At 37.2% G+C, this 24,199-nt stretch overlaps 1 protein-coding gene across 10 annotated transcripts; it reads right to left on the bottom strand.

Moving 5' to 3' along the window:
• Positions 1-818: 818 nt before the first annotated feature.
• On the bottom strand, positions 819-22,131 carry ARP7 (actin-related protein 7). Of its 10 annotated transcripts, none has more exons than XR_005506475.3 (9): positions 21,730-22,125; positions 21,328-21,543; positions 17,413-17,554; positions 14,505-14,749; positions 11,813-11,996; positions 6,609-6,676; positions 6,346-6,512; positions 3,350-3,498; positions 819-1,141 (listed from the first exon to the last, which is right to left on the bottom strand). XR_005506475.3 is itself a non-coding variant. In XM_017845389.4 (8 exons), exons 1-7 carry the CDS (start codon positions 21,805-21,807, stop codon positions 6,360-6,362), a joined length of 1,086 nt encoding a protein of 361 aa, XP_017700878.1. In that variant the 5' UTR covers positions 21,808-22,131; the 3' UTR covers positions 819-1,116; positions 6,346-6,359. The 10 variants fall into 10 exon arrangements, 6 of the variants coding, with proteins under 6 accessions (XP_017700878.1, XP_008804699.1, XP_008804697.1 ...); XR_015976183.2 differs by lacking the exon at positions 3,350-3,498 and adding an exon at positions 1,895-2,283; XR_015976187.2 differs by lacking the exon at positions 3,350-3,498 and adding an exon at positions 1,931-2,283.
• Positions 22,132-24,199: the final 2,068 nt, after the last annotated feature.

Below are 24,199 nucleotides of genomic sequence, written 5' to 3'. Positions count from 1 at the left end.
CACCATCTTCTTCTTCGTCCAACATCAAGCTTTCTCATATATCTGCCCCATCCCTCATCTGCCTCTCCACCCAACGTCGAGTTTTCTCTCATTCCTAACTACGTCACCATCCTCCCTCTGTCTCCCTCATCTTTGACCACATTGTTAATTTTTTTTAAAAAAAAAAATGAACCATATATATATATATATATAATTAGAAAAATAAAGAAAAGAAAAAAAAGAAGAAGAAAAGGAAACCATGCGTCCAGATTCTTCAAAAAGGCAAAGTGACAGCGACCCAAGTTGGTCCTGTGGATCCCGTGGATATGAGCAGCCGCTGCATGCATACAGCTGTGGGGGCCGGCAGCATATTCTTTTCCTGGATGGGCGCCGCTGAAGATTTGTCCGCTCATTCGTCGCTGTTTGTATAAAATCAACTTTTCTTTGTGGTCGGGTGATGACAAAACGAAAAGCCGATAGGTGGGAATAAAAGCAGCAGCGAATCGGGAGGGAGGCGTGGCGCAATCCCCGGCGGCCCAAGTGCGGTGCGATGGAACACATGGTGAAACTTTCTTTCCTCTGTCACCCATTAAGTCGAACATATACTTGACTCTTCCAGGTCTTCCTTAATGCCGTGCGTATCCTTCCTTAGTCTTATTCTCTCTTCACGAGAAAAATGTTGAAGTGGTCTCTCCACTACGCACGATACTGAGAATTTTCTTATGCATACTAGTAGTTAAGAACTTAATATATCTATATTTTATAAAAAATAAATAGAGGAAGAAAAAAAAGAAAGAAAGTCCAACTCAGGTACAGAATCACCATCTCCAAAGTTGGCATTACATTTAAATTTTCTTTCATTATTATTATTATACTTAAATTATTTTTCAGTTACGCAATATGATGCTAGAAAAATAGAAAAAAAAGACAATAACGAGCATTCTAACACCAACCAGAAATTTGAGAAAACTACAAGATTAGCAGCCAACCATGGATGTAATTCCTGAGGAAGTTTCTGAACTCTTTCGACGGACAATTACAAGCCACATTTTGCATGTACGAGAAATTGATATGCTGCCTTTAGAAGTGGGTAAACCGTCCACATGAGGCTTGGTAGACCGCAAGCTCCATCAAAAACTGCGCTGTAGAATGCCTTGTAAGACTGGGATATTCAAATGTCGCGTCAGATGAACAAATTGATATATAGGAAAGAGAAGTGGGCTTTAAGTGAGATCAGAAGACTTAATTCACCTGTTCAGCAGCTGCCCATCAAACCACCTTTATTAATTGTTATGTTAACAACATGCATGATTTATGAAAGTACTAAACATAAGTGAAATAACTCAATTTGGACAACTATGGGATAACTATTATTAAATTTTTTGCCGTGGTTATTACTATATCATACTTGATTTGTCATGGTTCAAGTGATGTTACAAAGCAGAAACTAGCCAATGCTTTCAATTGAAATAAGCCATCATCATGTTAAGCACAAATGCCATGTCCAAAAAAATAAAGTGAGCTTTTAAGGTATTAATAATTACAGGAGCCAGGCTAAATCTACAGTGTGGAACTTTATTTGGATGGCCTAGGTGACTTCCAGTAGGTCAGAGAGGCGAGCCATGGGCTTGAATCAGATTTTGAGCCTCCAGTTTGAGGTAGAAGCCAGGTCAAGAAGGAGCAAGATCTAGCCCCACCTCAGCCTATTGCTGCGCCTAAAAGTTTGGCTACTGTCGTATTGCTCGGTTGCCAATTGGCTAAAACCCAAAGAAAATTTTGTTTTATAGTTTATAGTTTATGCAGGAAAAATCCTAAAATTTCTGAGCGAAGCAAATCATGCTTAGAAGTCGAAATATAGCTTTCATATTTTACTGAATATTTAGTAATCAGATGAATATTAGAAAATGTTGTATACCGTAAGACACCACTTGCTGCAAACAAATGGGCTGACCTTTCCTACTCTCCTTACGACCTCATTCACTTTGTATGCTTTTGCTTTGCCTTTTTATCATATACCGGTCCTTTCCTATAGCTCCTGATATCCACCAGCAGGGTGACAAACCTCCAAGGATATCAGAATTCATGTTTGATGAAAACATCAAAACTTGAACACATAGGTTGCATGGATAATATAGCTAGTACGTTAGGATATCTTATGATGATGACAACCAAGACACCAAGGCATCTTTCTCCAAGCATTCAAATCCCAGCAAATTTGCTCTGAATGTGTTACTGACAAGCCAACATGAGGCATCTGGTATATCTTGGGAGACGTCTTGGTTTCAAATCCTCAACAAAAGTGGGCTGAGAACCAGATAGCAGCCAATTAAGAAAACGCCCAAGTGAAAAAGTCGCATAAAAAAATGTCATGCTTGGAGTATAATGAAAATAAATCTAATTTCACAGACACAGACAGCTAGTTCAGCCGAAAGCAATTTGAATGATAGCACAATATCAATTGCACAAAATGTCAACCTCAACTAAAAGCTAAATGCAAAGATGGATCGCCCTGTTTTTGTCTAATCACCCATTGAGATATACCATGCTCAGTTTCAGTATTATCAAATACTTTTACGGCCCATCGGCACCCTCTACTATTAATACCTATGTGGGCTTGCTGATTCCAAGATTCAGAGTATGGAAAAAGAGAGGATATATGTGAAAGTTATTTCATTCATCGAGCTTTTCAAAATATTATGTACATGCTTGCCGAGAAAAGATATTCGGCACATGCCGTTGAACTAGATTCACCCTCAAGCAAAACCAGCACTTTGGACTAGTATATTAGCTACATCTAGTTAAGTTTTTCTCCATAATATCTTCAGAACTTAATTTTGTTGAGCATGTATGGCTCCAATTGTTTTTGCGTTCCTATGAGATCTTTAACGCAACAGGAAGAACAAGGCTGAACAAATCCAAGTTCCTCATGATATTGATAATCTGTCAGATAAGCTTTCAAATGATGAATACTAATTATCCCATCGGAAACTGACAGAGCAAGACCCCTAATAAAGCTGTTTTATTAGGATTAGGCTTCTCCAACAGCACCATCTTGGCAGTTTAAAGTAAAATGTGCATTCAAATTGTTACCATCAATGGAGTGGAAGAGGGCCATGAAATGGCGATGGCATTATTGGCTTCCTACTCCTTTGGAACCATGTTGAATAGGATCCACTAGTCGGCAGTAATGTGTTCCAAATTCACCTTTCTAAAACGATCCCTTTTTCCCTTCAAATTCCCTGCATAGTAGGTAAATATTTTTCTTTGCTGGATATGACAAAACCAATCAATTCATTTTTCAATGGCTAAATTTGATGATAAACTAATTCAACATACAAGAAAATCAATTTGACTTCTACCCCTTAGTTACCTGATTCAGGAATGAGGGAGATGGGGACTCTCAACAGATTTAGAAAAGCACTTAGGAGGCAGATTCATGAAGCCAGATACTGAAAGATTCCGAAACAGATGTGGCTGTGAATCCCTGACCAATTCCGACTTGAATTCGTATCTACATCTCTGTTGACACAATCAGAATTATATTCTTCATAATTGAAATTGCTAGATACAAATTTCCCTGTTAATTATGTTCTATACTGGGATGCAGTTTAAATTCAGATGATGTTTATGTATTTATTTCCAATTATTTTTGCTGAATTTATTCTTCAGGAGTCAATGTTTCAGTGACAGGATTTAGATGCTACAAAAAATCTTCTATTCTTCTTTCAGAGGTAGACTGAATATTTCATGAAGGAATTCTAGGGTTATATATTTTATGGGTTTTTGACTCCTGCGTGTAGTAAGATTATTGTCTAGAAGTCCCAAATTGAGTATAAGTTGGATTCTAAAAGTTTTAAAGTCATTGCATTTGTTTCTTGAAATTACTTTAATGGCTTCCCACACAGGTCACCATTTGAATCCAAATTTTATAATCTTTAAAAGCTTTTGGTTATTCTTTGCTTGAAAAATTTTGACATGTGTATGGATATCACACTTAAAATTATTCTAGTCAAGTGTAGATTTATAAAAGAAGTAGTGCAATGCAGAATTTTGAGTTGAGCTGACAAAAGGATTCTTGATCTTTGTCACTACCCTACTTCTTCCATCATATTCTCCCTCTTTTAAGCTAGAGGATTCAGGCTGAAACATAGAAAAACAATCAGCTATTGTTCTTTACTCATTTCCCCTGACTAGCTTTCAGCAAAAAAGATATGAAAAGAAATTCCGACCTAAGAAAAAACTCATACATGATCTCTAAATCAGATCTAGCCCCTGTTATGGACTTAATCTTAAGAATGGACCTGCATTATACAATTTTATAGACTTACTGATACATAATAATCAATATGAATGGCAATAGCAAAAATCTACTTCAATTAAATTGCTTCACCACTAATATCTCCCCAAAATTCTTTTGTCAAGTCAAATGCACCAACCAAATCATTTATTTAAGTATCCTCCAAATGCCCCAAATATAATCCTCTTACTAGAATATCATAATGTTTGACACATTTCCTCCATTTTCACACTGAATAATTTCATTTCTTTCTTTAGCTGCATTCCATGATCCACCCCAGCTGTAAAACCATGTATCTCAATAAGATATTCAAATTTGCTGAACATGACCATGAAAATTTTAAGAACAAAAATCCCAACAATCTCCACGACTAACTCACCATCAATCACATAGAGACCACATGCTCAAACACATACACATATACACCTATAAGCACATGCATGCGGATATATCCCAATAGTCTGTATTAAACACCTTATCTCACATTTAGGTACAGCATAGTTTCTACAATTGAGTAAGATAATGAAATCAGGTTTTCTCATGACAAAACACCAAACTGAGATCTTAGATATGTAACCAATATCATCCCATCCAAACTGATGAATTTTCCAATAACAGCAACCACCATCACCAGTCATCCTCATGCCATCTTGGTAGATTGAAACTTCTCCCAAGGACTTATGACAAAGAGTAACTAAATAAACTAAACTTATTTCATGCATTACTTTCATATCCAATTGAGTTTTCATACCCATCACTGGAATATTTCACACATTACTTTCATATCTCTGATAGAATTCCAGTCAGTTGCAATGCCATTCAGTTCTTCAAATTTGTCAAATTTAGCATGCTTGCAAAACATATTGGATCTCAAAAGTTTGAGCTCCTTCCAATTCTACAGCTAAAACCAAGGGAATACTTAATAGTATCAAAACAATCCAGCACTATGACTTGGACCATTCCCCATACCCGATATCTTACTGGGAATGTATGGCATGGTACATCCGCTGGTACCAACACATGGCACACCATTGGAGTCAGCACAACAAAAGGTTCCATATTTCAATATGGGGGCTCAGTCTTGGCACCCTTCTGGGTCAGTATGTTATGCTCGCACTTTCCAGTATACTTCTGTACTTAAAACTCCGGTCCTAACTATATTTGTGGTCAGCTTCCAAACTCTTACTAATTAGTGATATAAAGGGTCATCTCTCATGCTATCATAAGTTAGGCACCAAATAGTTGGATGTATCTTCATCATTATCCATCATCCCATCACTGAGACATAGCTATAGGTATTTTTAATGCATTAGCTGCGGACAGTGTTCACCTTATAAACCAATTAACTTGCTTAAATATTTCTAACTATTAATGCATTGGCCTTGTAATATATTAGCAGGAATCAGAGAAAAGAAAAATGTTTTCAAGTATGGTGGCTACTATTTGGAGTATTCTAAGAGAGAAACTCGAAATACTTTTTTCAGTAGAAAAGGCTTGTAGGAAATGGGGTACAGAACAGGTCCTCCCCCAATACCATAACACCCCAAACCTTGGTGAATGCAGGATTTCATCCCAGCTCATTTGGTACAACTACCAAAGACATTATATGCTTGGTAAGCTAGCATCTGCGTAACTAGATGTACTTATGAAAGAAAAGAAGATAATAATATAATTATTTGCTTGAAACATCAAACCAGTATATAGAACATCTCCTATGCATTGATGGATTTGCATGTCTCAAAAGTGTCTGAGAATATAAATCATAATAGAAAAATATTTACTTGCTTCTTCCAGTTTTGGATTAAGAAAGAAAAGACTCAAATTGAAAATGGCAAGAAGTGTGACTGTAAGAGGATTAGCGAAGCAAAAAGCAGACCCAATTCACTCAAAGAGGCTTCTCCAACATGCATGAACTACTAACTCAAAGAGAAAACCAGGTGATTAACCATGTGCATCCTCTTCCTGTAACATGTAGGCATATCAGATTACAGGAAAGAGTACCTTAAGCATACTGATGACATTCAGAAAGAAGAACTTAGCATGTCGGTTCAATGGAAATGAGAATATACCATATTGGTAAGTACTAGAAGCATTTTTTGTGGACAATAGATGGTCCTGTCTCATCATAGTCTGCCTTGGTGATGTGCTGATTTTGGGGGAAAACAACTTTAGCCAATATAGCACCTCCCATCCAGGCTGAGTTCTTTGATAAATTCTCAGGCATGTATTCCGGAGGCTGAATGAAATAATACCAAATCAGCATCATATCCCTGAAGCTATGAAATGTTCCCTAGTTGAAAATGAAGCCATGTTATTGGGAGGTACTAGATACCTTTACAAGAGATGGACGAACAGATGAAGGACACAGATTTGCCTCTTTTTGGAAGCGTTCTTCAAAACCTGTACAGCTGAACATGTTAGAATGCATAATTTCTCCAGTCACTCTGTTGTATGATGCAATGACACATGACACATTGAGGCATAATTAATCTGGATTGCAAGAGTACATGATATAGTACTGGAATTTTATGTTAGAATGGACTGGTTCTCCAGTCACTGTTATATGACATGACACGACACATGGGGGCTTAATTTCTCTGGCTTGAAAGACAACATGATATGGTACTGGAATTTCCATCCATTAATAACATGCAGGGTAACATACTTCACAAGGAATTGAAGGCTACATCAAGGATTAAGTGCTAGCCAGAAAACACCATGCTAGGCCAATGCCAGCACGCAGCACTACATTGGTATCAGGTACCAGGCATGCCAGCCAGTATCGATCCCTCGATATGACTTGGTAACACTTGATACAGAGCCAAAAGTCTTCTTTTTCCCCCAGGCATTGGTCACCCCACCCCATGCAAGCAGCACCTAAATCCTTGGGTTACACAAGTGTGCACTGCTAAAGGAAAGTGTCTGAGACTTACCAGCATACTAGACAGATTTATACCTCAGCCGAAAAAAAAAGAAGGGACAAAACATTTTAAATCGTGCAATTAACTACCTCAATTATAAAATGTAATATAAGAAGCCTTTTGTTTAAGCAGATAATCTAAAGCGACTGCAAATAATCAACTGGTTAACATCAAACATTTGTCAAACAAGCATGATATAGAGAAAAATGAGAACATAATCCTATAATTCTGCAAAGGCACTATGCTATCATCATAACTGGTTCGAATATAGATCCACTAAAATCAAGTTGCAGTCTGGGAACAAGGGAAGCTGTATACAAATGCTACAACACACTTAGTCTACAAAAGGGCAAAGGAGCATTTAGTAAAACATGTAAGTATAACCACAAGTACTGACAATCCAGCTATATATAGCAAATTAATTCTACAAATATTTTCCAAGTCTTTAAGAAATGAAAATTCTAAAACTGAGCTCCCTTCACTGCCTTGGAATCCTATTTTATAGGACTTGTTAATTCAAAACCTAAGTTTCAAAAGGCTAACAATTTTTATTTCCATTATTCCTATTTGGCGACATGTCAATTCAGGCCTTAAAACTTATGTCTTGAAAAAACATGACATTTTCTTGAGATATAAAGCCTATTTAATAGCATAATATTAAAATGTCAAGAAAATAAATGATCCTTGTATTAGTAATTATTTTTACTGATAGCTTATCCAGATTGACAGACCATTCAACCTTTGTCCATAGATTGTTTCCAATGTTCCTAGTTTCCTACATGTAAAAATGCAGAATTGCATTTCCTCCACTGGATGCAGTATTGTGTTTCATCTGCTACTCATGTATTTCAACACTAACATGCACTTGTAGTATTAGAGGTCCTCCGAACATGACAAAACCATTTTAATATGAATCAACTATGGTTTTAAAAACTGCCAGAACAGGATGATACAGCTGGTAGTATGCTGTACCGATCGGTACAGGTCGGTACCGAGCGTACCGTACCCGTACCGATGGATACCGGTATCGGTACGCCAGTGTCGGTACGCCTGACGTACCGCGTACCGTACCGTACCGACATTCGGTACGCTTATGCTAGTGCGGCACCGGTATGGGGTTCGGTACCGGTACGGCGAACCTTGGCTGGTACCATACGTAGTGCCAAGATTATGCCACCAAGATGCCCGAGTCTCTGAAATTAGAAAAAGTGAGGCGCCCTAGAGTGGGTCAGGTTAGTAAACACCAGTATTGGCTAGAACAGCTACAGTTTGGCCAATATGATGCACATTTTGTGTAACCTAGCCAAAATGGGCCGATTCTACCAATACCAAACCCAATAGGGGTGGTTCGAGGATGCTCCAACTAGGGTGGCAATTTCCACCACCGACCCAAATGGAGTGGTTTTTACACGACCCATTTAGAGTTGGGGGCAGGGATGGGTATTTAAAACAAAATCAGTAGCATGTCCGTGGCAGAGGTGGGCAAAGGCATAGCCATCCTGAACCCGACCAGGGCTATTTACTAAAATGCCCTTTTTTCTAATTGTTTGCTTCTCTTAGTTAAGATGCCTTTGATTTCCTAAAGAACAATATTTCCATTTGTTGTTTGTATTAGTATTGAATATTTGGATTGTTGCGTTCTATGTCTTGGGATCATAGTTTGTTTAACGTTAGGTGAGATACTGAGATTTAATACTACAATCTTTTAATTTGTTTGATTCGTATGCTGAAATTTATAAGAAAAAAAAGAAGATACTTTTTGTAGTTTTACCTATTTTAATCCGTTCCAACCCTCTCTAACTCTAGGAAGGGTAGGGCAGATTCGGGTTGCCCCAACCCACCTCGAGGTGGCCCGACCAACCTTGAGGCGGGTACAGATTGGGGACAAGTGTGGCTCCCCATCGTAGGGCAAGTGCAGATAGTGGTATAGCTGCCCTATTGCCATCTATAGCTCCAACCCAAGCAATTCTCAAGATTTTTAACAAGGTCAAGGGAGGACAAGGGGTAGCTTGGGACTTTTGATGCCTTTAGGCATCTCATGAAAGCTAACTGAGGCTCCTTTTGACCATTCTTTCAAAGAGAGGGAGAGAGAAAGAGAAAGAAAAAAAAGAAAGAAAGAGGGGAAGAAGCGACAAGGAGGGGTGGAAGCAAGGTTCGCCATCTCGGTACCAGATCCCATACTAGTACCATTCTATTGCTGTGTCGGTACACGGTATGGTACGAGATGGCAAGAAGTACCGAGTGTTGGTACGATACAAGACTGCATACCAGTTCGATACCGGTATGGTACTATACCGATCGATATGATAAACCTTTGTGGAAGCTCTCAGCAGGGAGGGGAAGCTCCATTCAAGTAAGGTTGTTCGTCCTCTATTACTCTAGCCAAAAAATTTGCCAAAACCAAAAAATTTAGGGAAATTCATATCAAATTTTAAGTCTAGAGGCTAAGTTGGCCAATCTGGAGGTGGTGGCATGGTCATTCTCAGATACTCAACCCATTCACGGATAAGGCAGAATTGATGCATGCCACGTAGAATAGAGATCACTGACTTAGACGAAAACCAAATTTGGTAAGGAGATGCTATCGTATAGGAGTAGAGGATCCAAGGTGGTGCAGCCAGGGGTACACAAGATCAAGATTATGGGGTTAGATACATGGAGATATCATAGGCTCAATTGCAAGAAGCTATATTCTTGGATAAGAGGATTATATACATACCTAGCAAGCTAGAAGCTAAGTTGATGGAAAAGATTAGACAGGAGACAAATGGCGATGGGGAGCAGTATCAAGAGACTTAAGAGCTATTACGTAGACTGGAGAGAGTGGAAATAAATAAACATATATACTAGTGCATCAAATGACTAGAGTCGACAACAGAACTCATCATATTGCCGAAAATGGATCTCCTAGTGCATCAATTAGTATGAGGGAACATTATGCTCCATCCACATATGGTCCATATGGTTTTTTCCGCTCATCATATCCCACGAGATCTAACTTTGCACCTTAACCCACCTGTGGATATGAGTATAGCCAGGGAACTACGTATGGTGCTGCTTCCTACTACCTTGCATAGGGATGTTGAACTTCTAAGAGTACCAGATGTACATACATCCATCCATCAAGAGCCACAACTAGGTCATTATCCAACATCTTATAACCAATAAGCACAGTTCACCATACCAACCCGAACCGGATAGTACGGAGAGTACCATACCATACCAGTTCAGGAGGTGTACTGACAATCGGTACGCCGAGAAGACTGTATCGTACCGACCGACACAGAGATAGTGTGGCACTGGTACGGGATCCAATACCGAGATGGCGAACCTTGCCAATAAGTATAAAAAAATACCCATGCTGATATAATATTCAAAGTTTGGACTACTAGGAAGAACCAAAATGTACATAAAAGACATCAACACTCTATATGGGATTGAAGTTATAAAGCAGGTTATTATGGATCTTGTTTTTACAATAATATATTGTATTCATTGTTCTTCACTTATAAATGTTGTTATTTAATTGATCATCATGTGTCGATACCAATAATGATACTCAATTATCACATATCTTTTAGAAACACAATTTAAACACTGAAATACAAAATAAAATGATCCAAATATCCTTATCATGAATAGAAACCAAAAAAACAATGAAAAGGAAAATAAATTAGGAAAATCATTTTTAGCTATCCTAATATGGGACTAGCACAAAGCCCCGTACCACATACCAATACGTAACGAACAAGTATCATATCGATCCAACCAAAAACCAATACCAAGCCCGATATTAGCATTTGAAACTTTGGATCCAACTCATGATGTAAATTTAAGCACATTGGCCTTAAAGAATGAGATTTTCCATCACTCTCGTGATGGAAATAAAAACTTTAATATGGGACAAGGTTAATCAACTCTATCACTCATGATTTACGATAGGCATGGTCTGTCACACTACCCTGTACCGCACCCATTGGGAACCCATACAAAACTCAAGTTCAAGTAGTACAGGCCCCATACCATCCCATAATGTCCTGTACCAAGACGTACCGCCCCATACCGAGACATACCAAGATCAAAAGTAAGAGAAATGGTTAAAGCGCTATTTCAGTAAGGGGTGCATATCATACTGTACTGACTATACCATCCCAAACCGGTAAGATACTAGTCAATACCCAACACCAAAATTGCGGACCTTGATGGTAGGTATATTGGAGAACATATATGAATTATATAAGTAAATGGAAGCATAAAAACAATAAAAGAAAAATCCAGTTCATTCCATTGGTAGAAAAATCATAAACATTTTGATGATATGAAATGCCCCAACCATAATGGATCTTCCCTTACCAGTATCAGAACCAACACGAACTGACAAATCTTTACTTAGAATATGTGCATTTTCTTTTGGTTTTATCTATACACAATATATGTAATTTTACAAAAATGAATACAAGCATACAAACTCAAAGATCTACATGTACTGTAAACTAGTATAACAAAAATAAATAAGAAGCCATTTGCTTAACCAAATAGAATTCCAGCTTAGCGATATTTATGAGTACCCTAAAGAAAAATATCAAATAAGGTGCGTTTGAGAAGGAACACACACCAATCATAGAAGTTGTACCACCACACAAAACAATATTCTCGAGTAGCTGTCGGTGGTTCTCGGATGAAACACTTGAGATGATACGAACCAGCTGTTCAACAATCCCATACTCCTCCAAGCCCAAGATAGATGGTTGAAAAAGAGCTTCACCAATGATGTATCTTTCCCTTTCAATTGTTATCACCTGAAAACATGACTTAACAATTACTGCCCATATTGCAGACAGAAAAAGAGAGAACACTTCATTATCTTCAGAAATATGAACAGGTTTAATATGCCAATTAATTCATTACGTTAATTTCTTCGCTAGTTGCAGGATAGGTCATTGGTAACCTGATTATTGAGCATATGAAAATACAATTTTAATGGAAGTCTTGGGGTGCAAGGATAACATAATGGTTACATATAGTCACATACCCTTCCTATGCAATCATACCAAGTGCCATACCCATACCCATGTCTAAGTCTTCAGCGCAACTACAAGAAAGTGGCCATGAGAAATGGAAATTTGAGAGAACTCTAGTTAAGAGAGATGCTCAAATCTGCATGAATGGTTCTAAAAAGAGAAGACGTAAACTAACATGGGTGAAAGTAGTAAAGAAAGAAATGGAAAATTTGCAATAGAACCCATGGTTGCCCTTAGAAGGAAAAAATTAATGAAAAAAGATTCATTAAGCCAACCCTAGATAGTTAAGACAAGGCCCAATGGTTATGATCATATTATGATAAACATTATCCCACTGAAATGATGTCGATTGGTGAAGTACAACTCTAACTTGGGAAGACTCAATGAAAGGACAATCTTTATGACTGCTCAACCCTCCCATAAAACTTGAGATGCAAGGGAAAGCTACTATGAACCTTAAGAATAGGTGCTGACTTCATACCAACTTAAGACACAAGGGAGGCCTGACATGTAACTTAGAAGGCCAAATGGCAGATAGGAGACCTGCCTTACTAATCATAGTTTAAGCTTTTGCAGCCAAGGAGAAACCATATGCAATCCTCCTAAACTTGAAAGTAGCCGAAACAAAGATATAAATAACAAGGTCAGGATAATACCCACCTATAGGGAACAAAATTATTAGCCAAAAAATCATCTAATTGAGAAACTAACTCCTTTTATTGTTAAACAGTAGTTTTTCTAATACATAATCGAGGGAATTGATGTGTAGATATTATAGATCCTTCAGTTATTCCCTAAAATCAATTACATGAAAAGAGCTGCAAGATCTAATTCAGTTCAAAAGAACAGAAAAAAAATCAAACTACAGTGGTTATTTCACTTAGAATTAGAATTCCTAGAACAAGTCAAATGTAGTGATGAAAGCAAAGGATTGAAGGTAAAACTGGAGAGCATGAGATCAAGAAAGAGTATTAGAAGGCAATAAACAAAAAGCAAACAGAGAAAGGTGGTCATCGTAAGGGAACACATAAGAGCACAAGGGCAACAGAGCCAATCTAAAGGCAAAGGAGGGCAATGTGGCCAAGACTAAGGGGGAGAATATGGTGAAATCAAAGGAGAGCTGGTGCATGATGGTAAATGGCTAGAAAAAGGATGGGTTGGGAAGAGTTGATGCTGCACAGTGAAGGCATCTTTTTCCCATCCAACTAAGTGTACGGGCATAACTTCCCCACCCACCCCCAACCTCTCCTGACCCAAACAAATAGCTCGTTTGTACAGAGAAACCAATTGAATTTAGTTTCCTATTTAACGAGAATTCTGATAAAATCAGCAGCCTCCTATTTTCCTAAAAAGGAGAAAAATATTCTTGGGTGAAAGACGACAACTCAACCAAAATTATAGGACTGCAATTTAGCTGAATGGGGCCAAGAAGCAATGAGGGTAGCTTGGATATGCTCGAGCACTGGTATTGCTTAAAATAAACTTCTTTTCAAGACATGCTACTAATTCTAGTTTGGTTCATTTACTACTGGTAGATATGACCTGTTAATGGAACTCTCTACAATAAAAGAGCATAATACCTTTCAAACAAGGAAAAAGATTCAGATCTAGGGCTGTTAATAGGTGTAAGTCTATGCCAACCATCCCCAGCCTGACTTTAATTATCTGGCATAAGCATCAGCTTAGCCTCAGAATAAATCAAAATCTAAAGGCAAGATTTCAGCCCAATCTAAATAGACAACTTAGGCTTAAGCCGTGGTTCAATGCTAGGTTGCCTTTTACGATATTGATACCATTAGAAGGGGAAAAAAGGAAAAAGAAAAGAAAAAAATAGGATGGTCAACTGTAACCTTCTAGGGAAAAAAGGCAGGAAATTTAGAAATTGACATCTGACAGGGATGTAGCCACATCACAATAAAAATGTTAGGGTTTTATAGATTGGCTCTATATCTGAACCCATGCAACCTGAATGAGTTCTGAATCAGGCAAGCCAGAAGCCTGTGAACCACTTCGAGCCGCTTGACAGCACATTTCAAATGAGTAACCACAAGAAGCCTCACTTTGTATCTTGGAACAACTAACATCCGATGCATATTTGTAATCAAGAAGGTTACAAATATATGGACATTAGTATAGACATATATGGATCTATGTCATATGTATGTACTGATATGCCATGAGCCCATGATGATGTCAAAAGGGTTAGGCATAAATACAACTTATGCACAAGAAAAAGATTAGATGTCATATTCAAGATAATAAGACTATAAAACAACTAATGCAAACCTGTCCATCCGGAAGAGTGTGCTGCTCTTTCGGGCATGAATTTTGGATCTCTTCAAAGGCAGTTTGGTCTTCTGCACAGCATGCATATTGCTCTTTCAACTTCTCAACCTCAGAAATGTCGAAGTTCACTGATGGATTGGACTTATGAAGTTTTTGAGCAAGTAAATTTGTCAAGTCAATTCCACCAATCTCGAATCTTTTTGAAGCAATGTGCTGAACAGCACCTTCACAAACTGGTGCAATATCTGGCATGTTACAAAATTTATTAATGTAAATTATTGGTTCATGGATCTATGTGTTTGATTCCACGTTACAGGATTAATTCCATCAAGCAAAAGTTGAATAATTGAACAAGTCTACTAATCATAGAATTAGGCTAATCTATGCAAAACAATTTCAAAGAGTTACTACAAATCCATACAGGAGGTTTAAAAATAACAAGTAACAGACTCCAATCCGTTCAAAAAGCCAATTATGCCAGTTCTGTTAACAGAATAAGACTGTTAGACTTTGCAAAAAAGAATTTAAGTATAAGAAATAAAAGATGCATAAGATATTAATTCCCCGAATTCTCATCAGATCCACAACTTCATAACCACAACAGCACTGGTCAGCCTGTCAACTCATATGGAACTGAATATATTTTGCCATAACATAAAAGAGCGGCCTAGTGCACGAGGCTCCTGCCACTACAAGGTCTTTATTTCTTTTTCTTTTGCGCAGGGGGAGGGGGGTGTGGGGGGTGTCAAATATGCACAGCCTTATCTCTGCATACAGAGAGATTTTTTCCATGTTATAGCAACACTTAAGTCACAATGGAGCAACCTTACCATTGCGCCAAAGCTCACCCTCCACATTTTTGCCATTACATAATAAAGAAAAAAAATCGAGGCATGATTTACAAATGGATCTTAGAGAAAACTACAACATGCACAGGATAATATAATATTTGATGTAAAAGTGATTATAATATTGACATTATATATACATGCACGCATGCATGTATATGTCTATATCATCCAACCATTGAATGTATGGTTTCCTCAATCACTAGCCCTTTTTTTTCTTCAGTTTTTCTTTAGAATGAAGCTGCAGGCACCACCAATCAATTCAAAGAAATGTTGGTAGAATTTCCTGGGTCAAATAGTTAAAATTGTTATTAGTTCAGAAATAAGAAAAAGTAGAATGGGAATAGTAATTTCTTTTGCAGTCACCACCACAAATAGATATTCCTTCTGGAATAGTTATTCCATAAGTTACTAATATATTCCTGGCTAAAATTTCCAGAATAACCATAGGCAAGAGACTTTTTGTTCATAAGAAATGAGGAGGCAGGAATAGATGCAGACTTTTGTCCACAGGAAAGCTTTGGCAGGCATCAGGCTTATTTCAGACCTCATGCTTGCTCTATTTCCAAATCAAATGCTGCCTCATGGAAGCATCCCCGAGGTTTCAACCGGGAACCTCCCATAAATGGAGGGTTGAAACTGCTGGGCTTTGCCAAGTTTGCAGTCACCTTCTCAGTGTCACCCCATCAGTTCCCATACTTGAATGTCTTAACTGGTAGCTCAGATCCAATTAATAGTACAGCACCATTAAAAGTCGTCTGGTTCCATAAATATCAAATGAATTGTATCTATGAATATAGAAACATATATTGAGATACATGTAATGGCCTATTGAAGTCTAGAATTATCTTCATGAATGCAATATTGGCGTCATTATTATTGCTATCATTAAAAGCCGAGTATAGCAATGACCAGCAGGTGTCCTTCAATTTTACTTTTTTGTGTTGCATGGGCCCCTAAGTTCACCGAGTGCAGACCTTTATTGACATCACCAGCCAAACCACATGAAAAACATAAATAATCTATACCTGAAACATGAAGCTGTGTCCAACTAAAAGAATAACAAAGAGAAATATAAATATGAACTGTTGAGGACCTGTTAATACTAAGCACCACTCCAGAAAGATTTATGTCTTAAAGTTACACTCTACTCTTGAACAATGATTCGGCATCTAACCTCGTATAAGCAAACCCTTGAAAGAGTTGTAGCACCTAGACAATTTGGAATTGCACTGAGTAGGCTAATGGAGTTGTGATGTTATTATGACAAAAGAAATGTTCTGAAGAACAAGCACATCAAAAGGCTGTTTGGGTATCCACTTAACTTAAACATGGAATATTCTTTCAAAAGCTGAGAAAGGGAAGAGGTTATCATTGTCAGGGGGGTACTCTTTTCTGATCAGGGAAAGCTTTAAATCCCTCAATTTCACGAATAAGGGAAGCCACTTTTTTGGTGGAACCCATTATCTTGAAATAATAGGAGTCCTAAGACTAACCGGGAGAGTTTGAGAGCCTCACTCAAGTAATTTCAACCAGTCCTCGGTTTTTTGATCCTGTTATGATGCTTACAACTATAGATCATAAGTTATCCGGTGAATACGAAACATGGACACCCAAACAAGCCCCAAATAGTTTAATAGGTATGTATTCTGCTTTAACAGGATCCCTCATCCACTTTTTCCTTCAACATTAAACCGATCATTAACTGAAATAAGACAAAAAGATCATCAAAATACTAAACAATTAAATAAAACAGTATGCCCCAACTACATACAAGGCGTTGGGCATTAAATTTCAATTTGTTGACTCATGCATCAATGTTCTCCATGATAGTTCCTTTCACATAAACCATAATTCATTAATGTGATCTCTTACATATAATCTTAAAACTATGCCCAGTACTTTTATGCTATCAATTACAACATTTGATCAAAATCTTGAAATATTAATTAATCATATCCAACATAGTATTTTAATCTGATTAAATTATCCAATTCTACAGCATACGGTCAATATCACCAAATGACAAAGCATAAACAGCAGTTACCCAAAATGCATACCTATCTTCCCATGTCCAATATCAACAGTGCATCCTGAGATGCGACCTACTGCATAAAGTGACAATACTGCCTGTTCGGAGGCATAAAAGCCCGAAACATTGAATGTTTCAAACATTAGCTGCACCAGTTGTTCTCTGACAGACTGTCAAGGCAATAACTAAAAAATGAGCAATAGTATAACAATTAGATTAATATTTACCATGTTCTAAGTAGATAAAAAAAAGTATTGTGAAACTTGAGGAAAAAGTTCTAGGGTTAACAAAATTTACACAGAAGCTGGGCTTTAAGTTTTGGCTGAGAACAAACCAATACTGACCCCCCAGCTCGACTTTCAGTCAATTTCTGCAGTCTCACACAGCTCTGGCCAAACTTTTGTTTCAATGGATTTCGCTAGTTTCGGCAAAAGATACATGAAACTAGCTATAGATGACTTTTATATAGTTTAATTTCAGTGTTTACAAACATGCTAGAGTCATTTCAATATTTAATTATGTAGGATACATAGTATCAATTTTCAATGCTTTTCCATACTTTTGTTTAGTTAAAAAGGAGACAGATAATAAATTTAACCTTTGATGGACCAAGACCTCCAAAAAAACCCTTGTCACGATGCTATATAAGACTAAATTTAACAACTAGATGCAAGACACTTTGCAAAAATGATATCTTTGTTTGTATAAGATAACTATAACATTCTGCATATGCATAAGTATTTGATAGAAAAGTGCATTTGATTAAATAAAGACTTCACCTCAAAAGTATGGGGAAAATGTCCAATTTCAATCTATTTTAGTTCTACTAAAAATGAAATAATATGGATTTCTAAGCAGCTGAAGCTCAAGAAGTATATACACACTACAAAATACTAGTATACTTATATGCAATATTAATTTTCATCTAAAAATTGTTGAAACGACACAAATGAAGAACTTAAAATACAAAATACTCTAAAATGTTGTAAAATTATTTTTCTTGGCTTGTTTTACTTTTATTTTCCATTTTTTATTTTCTTGAATTTGCTCTTGAATTTTTGACCAAAATTCTGAACCTTGTCCTAGAACTTCCAAAAGCAACAAAACTGAATCTCTACAAACTCAATCAAAACCAAATCTGGAAACCCAAACCTTGTACAAAAGCATAAAGTCACCTAACAACCTAAAAGCAAGACACAACATAAAGGGCTGAATGTATGTAAGCAATGTATAGAGCATATAATCCATATACAAGTGAATAATAAGGAGCAAGTCATGCAGACAGTGCACTAGACATCTATGAGCAATAATGTATGCCCACCAAAACACAAAAACCTTATAAAAATCCACTTCCATCAAGAATTTTCCAAGAGAAATATAAATTAACCAAAAGATTTCTAGGAGAAGATAAGAGTAGCATATGAACAAAGGTAGGAGGATAACTAATAGGTGGTTGAAGTGTTGAATAGTATGTGAATTTAACAACAAACAATTAATAATTAGGTGGTCAGATCATGTATAATGCGTTCTCATCATTTTTTTCCTTCTGGAAGGTCCTAAAACAACAAATCCAAACTCTTGTACAATGTGACTTTCGGATTACATGTGTGCAATTATCATAAAAGAATAAATCAAAACATAGACAACTAGAAAGGATACCTTGAATAGGATCTAAAACTAAGGCTGCATGTGTAGCATAAGTATACAAATTTTATGATAAATAACTCATGTAAAGAAGCAGAAGATGAAAGAATACTTGCAAGTGATACACTAGGAATGTTATGTGCCATAACGTATAACATACTACATTGACTTTCCATTAAACAGAAACAAGAATAATGAACTAGACAAATTTAGAATAGTCTACTAAGCTATATACAGCAAATGAAAAGTTTGCCATGCCAAAATGTTTGCTTACGCTCATGTGCCCTTATTCTCACAAAGCTATAGATTTTACTCGTAGTGACAGCATCAATTCACCCTGTTGGTCCAGAATAATTAGAACTGAAAGCAAACTTAGTGTTTCACCTCTTTGAACATAGGCACAAGGATGATGTTAAGAGATGTCGAATTAAGATGAAAGAAAGAGGCAAAGAACCTGGAATAAGAGCAAAAAGAAGAAGAAGAGAAAGGAAGGTGGCATGGCATTCATTAGAAGGTGGAAATTCATACAAAAAAACAATCATCATATTACAAATTTCGAATCTACCTTAGTCCTATACATAAAGACATTTTAGTAACACACAAAGAAAATTCTGATAGATTTAAAGCTTTCTAAACCTAACCAATTATCAAAATCAGTTTCGTTTCAACAATTTAATTAAAAGAAAAAAAGACTCCAAGTCAAACAAATTATCGATTTTCTATGTAAAATGACTTCTTAACCAACTAAAACTCAAATTTCTAATTCTGAGAATTGCTGAACTAAATAAGATTCTTTAATACGTTTTCTTAATTGTCATCTCCTAGATAAATCTGAAAAACTAAATAAGTGGCAATCTATCATCATCTTCAGATCTTCTATTAGAGGATTTTCAATGTTCGACTAGTCCTTTAGAGAATATATTCTCAATCATAGGATTCTCAACTTTTGTGTCATCAATTGTTGGACCATCAGCTAATTGGTCTTTAATGACTTAAGTCAATTAGGCAACTTGTGATTGGATGATTATTAAAGAAATATCTAACAGAAGGTTTTCAGATGCCATATCTATTGCTTCGATGCCATCATTTGCATGCATCGAACCTCTCCTTTGGAAGCCAAAAGATAGATTCCTTGTACAGGTGGCATTAGCAACAGATCATTTTTCCAAGGCATGAATTAGTTGATTTAATTAGATCGCCTCTACATCACCCCGTGGCACTGTAGCCTCTCTTGAGTAACTCATGCTTTAACATCTCTAGGTTGTGGTGTTCCAAGAAATTATTGTTTGACCATGCCAATATTGTAACTGATCGTCCTGAGAAGAATATACCAAATTAATGGAGCCCTCGGAACAAGGTAATGATTTTTCAAATTAAGAATACAAAAAGAGGAAAATAACTAAGAAAAAGAGGAGAAATACAAGGAGAAAAATATGGAGGTGGGATTGCTTGATTCAGCATGCATTATGAAGCTTAAAATAATCTTATTAACGGAAAATTCTTTTATGAAATACTAAAATTTGGAAAGAAAAGTCATTTGAAGATACTAATAAATCAGGGAAAGGAGATATAAATGTCAAAAGAAGAAGATGTTTGATCATAAGAATACAATATTGTTTGCTGGATGCATCGAAGAACTAAGTCTGTTTAGCATACTTAAAACTGGCATATTTCTTGAGGTAGCTAGCACACATGTTCAAAATGCAAGCATGCATTGATTAAGCATATGTCTTCTCCTTGTTAGTTAATTATTCCTATCACTAATAGATGATGTATGGACATTTGACGTTTCCATCTTTATGACTCACATGTAAACAGTTGTATGTCAAAGTAAACTACAGCGAAAAATCTACTTGTCCTAAATGAAACTTAGACTAGTTACATGCTTGGATGCTCAAATATTATACAGTTTCTTAACACTTTTTATTTAAAAATCCCAATTGTCAATCCATTCATGATCTACATTGTTCTCAAACTACTCTGATTCTGATTGATTTGGAAACCCAAAACAAACTCTGTTATAAAGACTTTAAGCACATTCGCAAAAGGAAATCTCTCCTTGTCACATGTAGTTCATGCCAAGAACTTATAAAGCATGAGTTTTTGAGCCAAATGGTTTAACTCTAGGTTGGACTGAAGGTTCTACAATTAGACTAACATATAATGTCGTTTTTTTAAGCAATTGAAAAATAATTTTTTATAGCATCTGTCGATAAGCTGCACAAGAATGTGCAGATGGAAATACTAAACATCAATTTATTCTATAAACGACAGAGGACAGAATGCCCAATTAGCAAACCTTTGGAGTGGAAAGTGGGTCCGTAAACAGAATTTGCCCTTCTTCTCCAACCTCCCATCCAAGGTTTGTGTAGAGAACATGGTGTAGCAAGTCCTCCATCGCATCCCAGTCTCTGATAAAACCCCTCACCACCGGATCCACCATCACCTCCTCAACCGCCGAACCATCTGCCGGCTCTCCATCCTCCAACACACGTTTCATTTTGGTCGGAATTATCTGATTTAAGTGACAAAATCTCCAAGCAATTCAGAAAAATCTCCCTTTTTGTCAACAAATTCAAGGTGATTTAAGAAACTGAACGAATTTGAGAAAAAATTCAAAAAAAAAAAAAGAAATTCAAATTTGACAAAGAAGCGCGAGATGAGGCTAATCAAGGAAAAAGAAGGGGAAAAGAAGGAATACCAGGGCAGGGTCCTGATCCGGAGCGGCGAAGCCAGCTTTAAGGAGCTTGGATCCGGCGTCCACCACCACCGCCTCCATCGGTGGGAGAAGAACGAAGAACGAGAGATCGAAACCCTAGATTCCGAGCTACGAGCAATCCTCGTCGGCGAAACCCTAGTTTTCCGGCGCCGGTTCCTCGACGGCCAAGGGAAGGAAAGGAAGCCCCTTGGCTTCTTTTCAAAATCCTACGATATATCTAAGGTTTTCAGAGGACGAGCTTCGGTGAGCAGAGATTTAAAATGGAGTGGAAATCGCGGCGCGGGAAAGGGTGCCTGAAGGAGGGTATGCATATGGAATTCCACAGGCTACACACATGATATGGGGTTCTGAGGGCCTGAGTCGCGGTGCTGAGAACAGAAAACTAATTTGATGGATGTGATTGGTGGATCGAGATTATTTATAATAAAATAAATAAAAATATTTTTTTGGCTTAAATTTATATTTTTGTTTATACTAAAATAATTATGTGGAATATTCTTATTTTTAACCTAGTCGAATTTTACAACTTTAGTTTTATGTTCTTCTAGATAGTACTCTAAGGGTAGCCATCCAGTCTACAGTACTATTTATCTTCCGATAAATATAAATTGCATCAGTAAAAGCGAGATTTTTTGTGATCCTTCAATATTTAGCAAAAGCGCATAAATTCTAGTTGAATAAAATCACTTCCTCACCCACCTCACTGTTGTAATAGCATTATGCTTCATGCCTGTAGAATTGATTTTGCATAATTGATCTCTTCCCATGCTCTCAGCAAATCTACTACTAGGTATTGAGCAACATATAGATGGCATCCACCCACATCCAAAAAGCACAAATTTGGGCCTCTAATTACATAGCCAGCTATCGTCGCCACCCTCTAGCATACTGCAATCGAATTTATTTTTGAGGTAATTAGGGATGGGGGTTCCCAGGTGACTTAAATCATTTAAAGAAACACAGAGACTACCAAGGTGGAGTCCCAATTGCCAAAAAATCTCCAATAGCAGTTATATAAATAATCTTGGCCTCTCATTAGCATGATTCTAGGTGATTGATTCCTACTTTCATTTAGCATGATTCTAGGTGATTGATTCCTACTTTTGAACGCATCCATTTCTAATCTACCAAATATGATGAGCAATATATGCATCCTGAGTGAACGCTATACATGCCTCCCTTCAAATATATTAAAAAAATACAAATTAGGAAGAAAAATATATAACTGAAGGACTATCAGAGAGCCTCAGTACCTACATCACCTTTGGGCATAAAAATAAAACAAGAATCACAGTTTCCTCCACTCTTATGCAGCAATCACAACAAAAAGACATATGCAGCCTTATTGCTGGTACACATCGACATAAAATCTAATTCCAACCGACTTTCCAAAGAAACAATGCAACTCGAAGATGAACATAAATCATCCATACTCGAGCAACATCCTAAACAGATGAAAGGCCTGCCCAATATAACTTGTAGAAATCCTTGGTTTTAATTCTAAAGAATTGGAGGGACCCCATGCCTAATTATTTGAGGGTATCATAAATTGGTACATCTATTGATAACAACCCATTAACCAAGCTTTCATCAAAGACCTGAAATATGAGAGGCATTCCATCTCCTTTCGCTTTCTATTAGTAGGTCGCCAACTTTCAAATTCCTCAGCATCAGATGATTGATAGCGGCAAGCCATTGGGAACAATGGAGTAGAGATGATCCAGAGGTCACTCAGCACCTTAATAGATTTGCTATCTCCAACCATCCAAATGTGAGAGCTATTATGGTGGCTGGGAGAGAAGAAAATGCTACCCAAGAGCTATATCGAATTCTTATCTAAGAACACCATAGTTTATCGGGCTCCATAATAGATTGAGCTATATGCTTAGCCATTAAAGACTCACTCCTAGCAACCAAGGATTGATGTCTCTCAACCACCTTCCTGTGAAGGTTGGTAGACTTTATGGTTTATCCCAAGAAAGCAAATGCACTCTCTTCACATCCCCGTTATAACCCATAGGAAGCTTTCAAAGATCTCCTCCAGCTCATGAATGATGGATTTTGGTATAACAGTACTAGCCATGAGGTAAACTAGGACAAGTATATAGCATGGTCTTAATAAGGGTGACCCTACTAGCCATGAGGCGACGGCGCTGACACGGTTGACAATCGCAGAAGAAAATGAAGAGGAATTTGGCGACTAATCTCCAATTGGAGCTGGTTCTCCGGTGGAGGTAGAAGGGAGGATGGGGAGGAGCTCTAAATAGAACTCGATCGCGACCGAAATCCGAGTTGGAGTCGGATTCCATCTGATGAGCACGAGAGAAAAAAGACTCATGTGCAGCAGGTGCACTTGTTTTTAGGCCAAAATAACTAGGCTGGTCGAGTGGACCAGGCTGGTCTTACATATAGGCTGCCTAACCATTCTTCTTTGCACCAAAGGTCTGAATGG

This window comes from Phoenix dactylifera, chromosome 1 (assembly GCF_051530095.1).
Source record: "Phoenix dactylifera cultivar Ajwa chromosome 1, Ajwa_hap1_PhDact_Kaust_v1.1, whole genome shotgun sequence".
In the NCBI taxonomy this organism is placed as follows: Eukaryota; Viridiplantae; Streptophyta; class Magnoliopsida; order Arecales; family Arecaceae; genus Phoenix; species Phoenix dactylifera.
The sequence above is the reverse complement of the archived record's forward strand: the minus strand, read 5'-3'. Positions and strand labels throughout refer to the sequence as shown.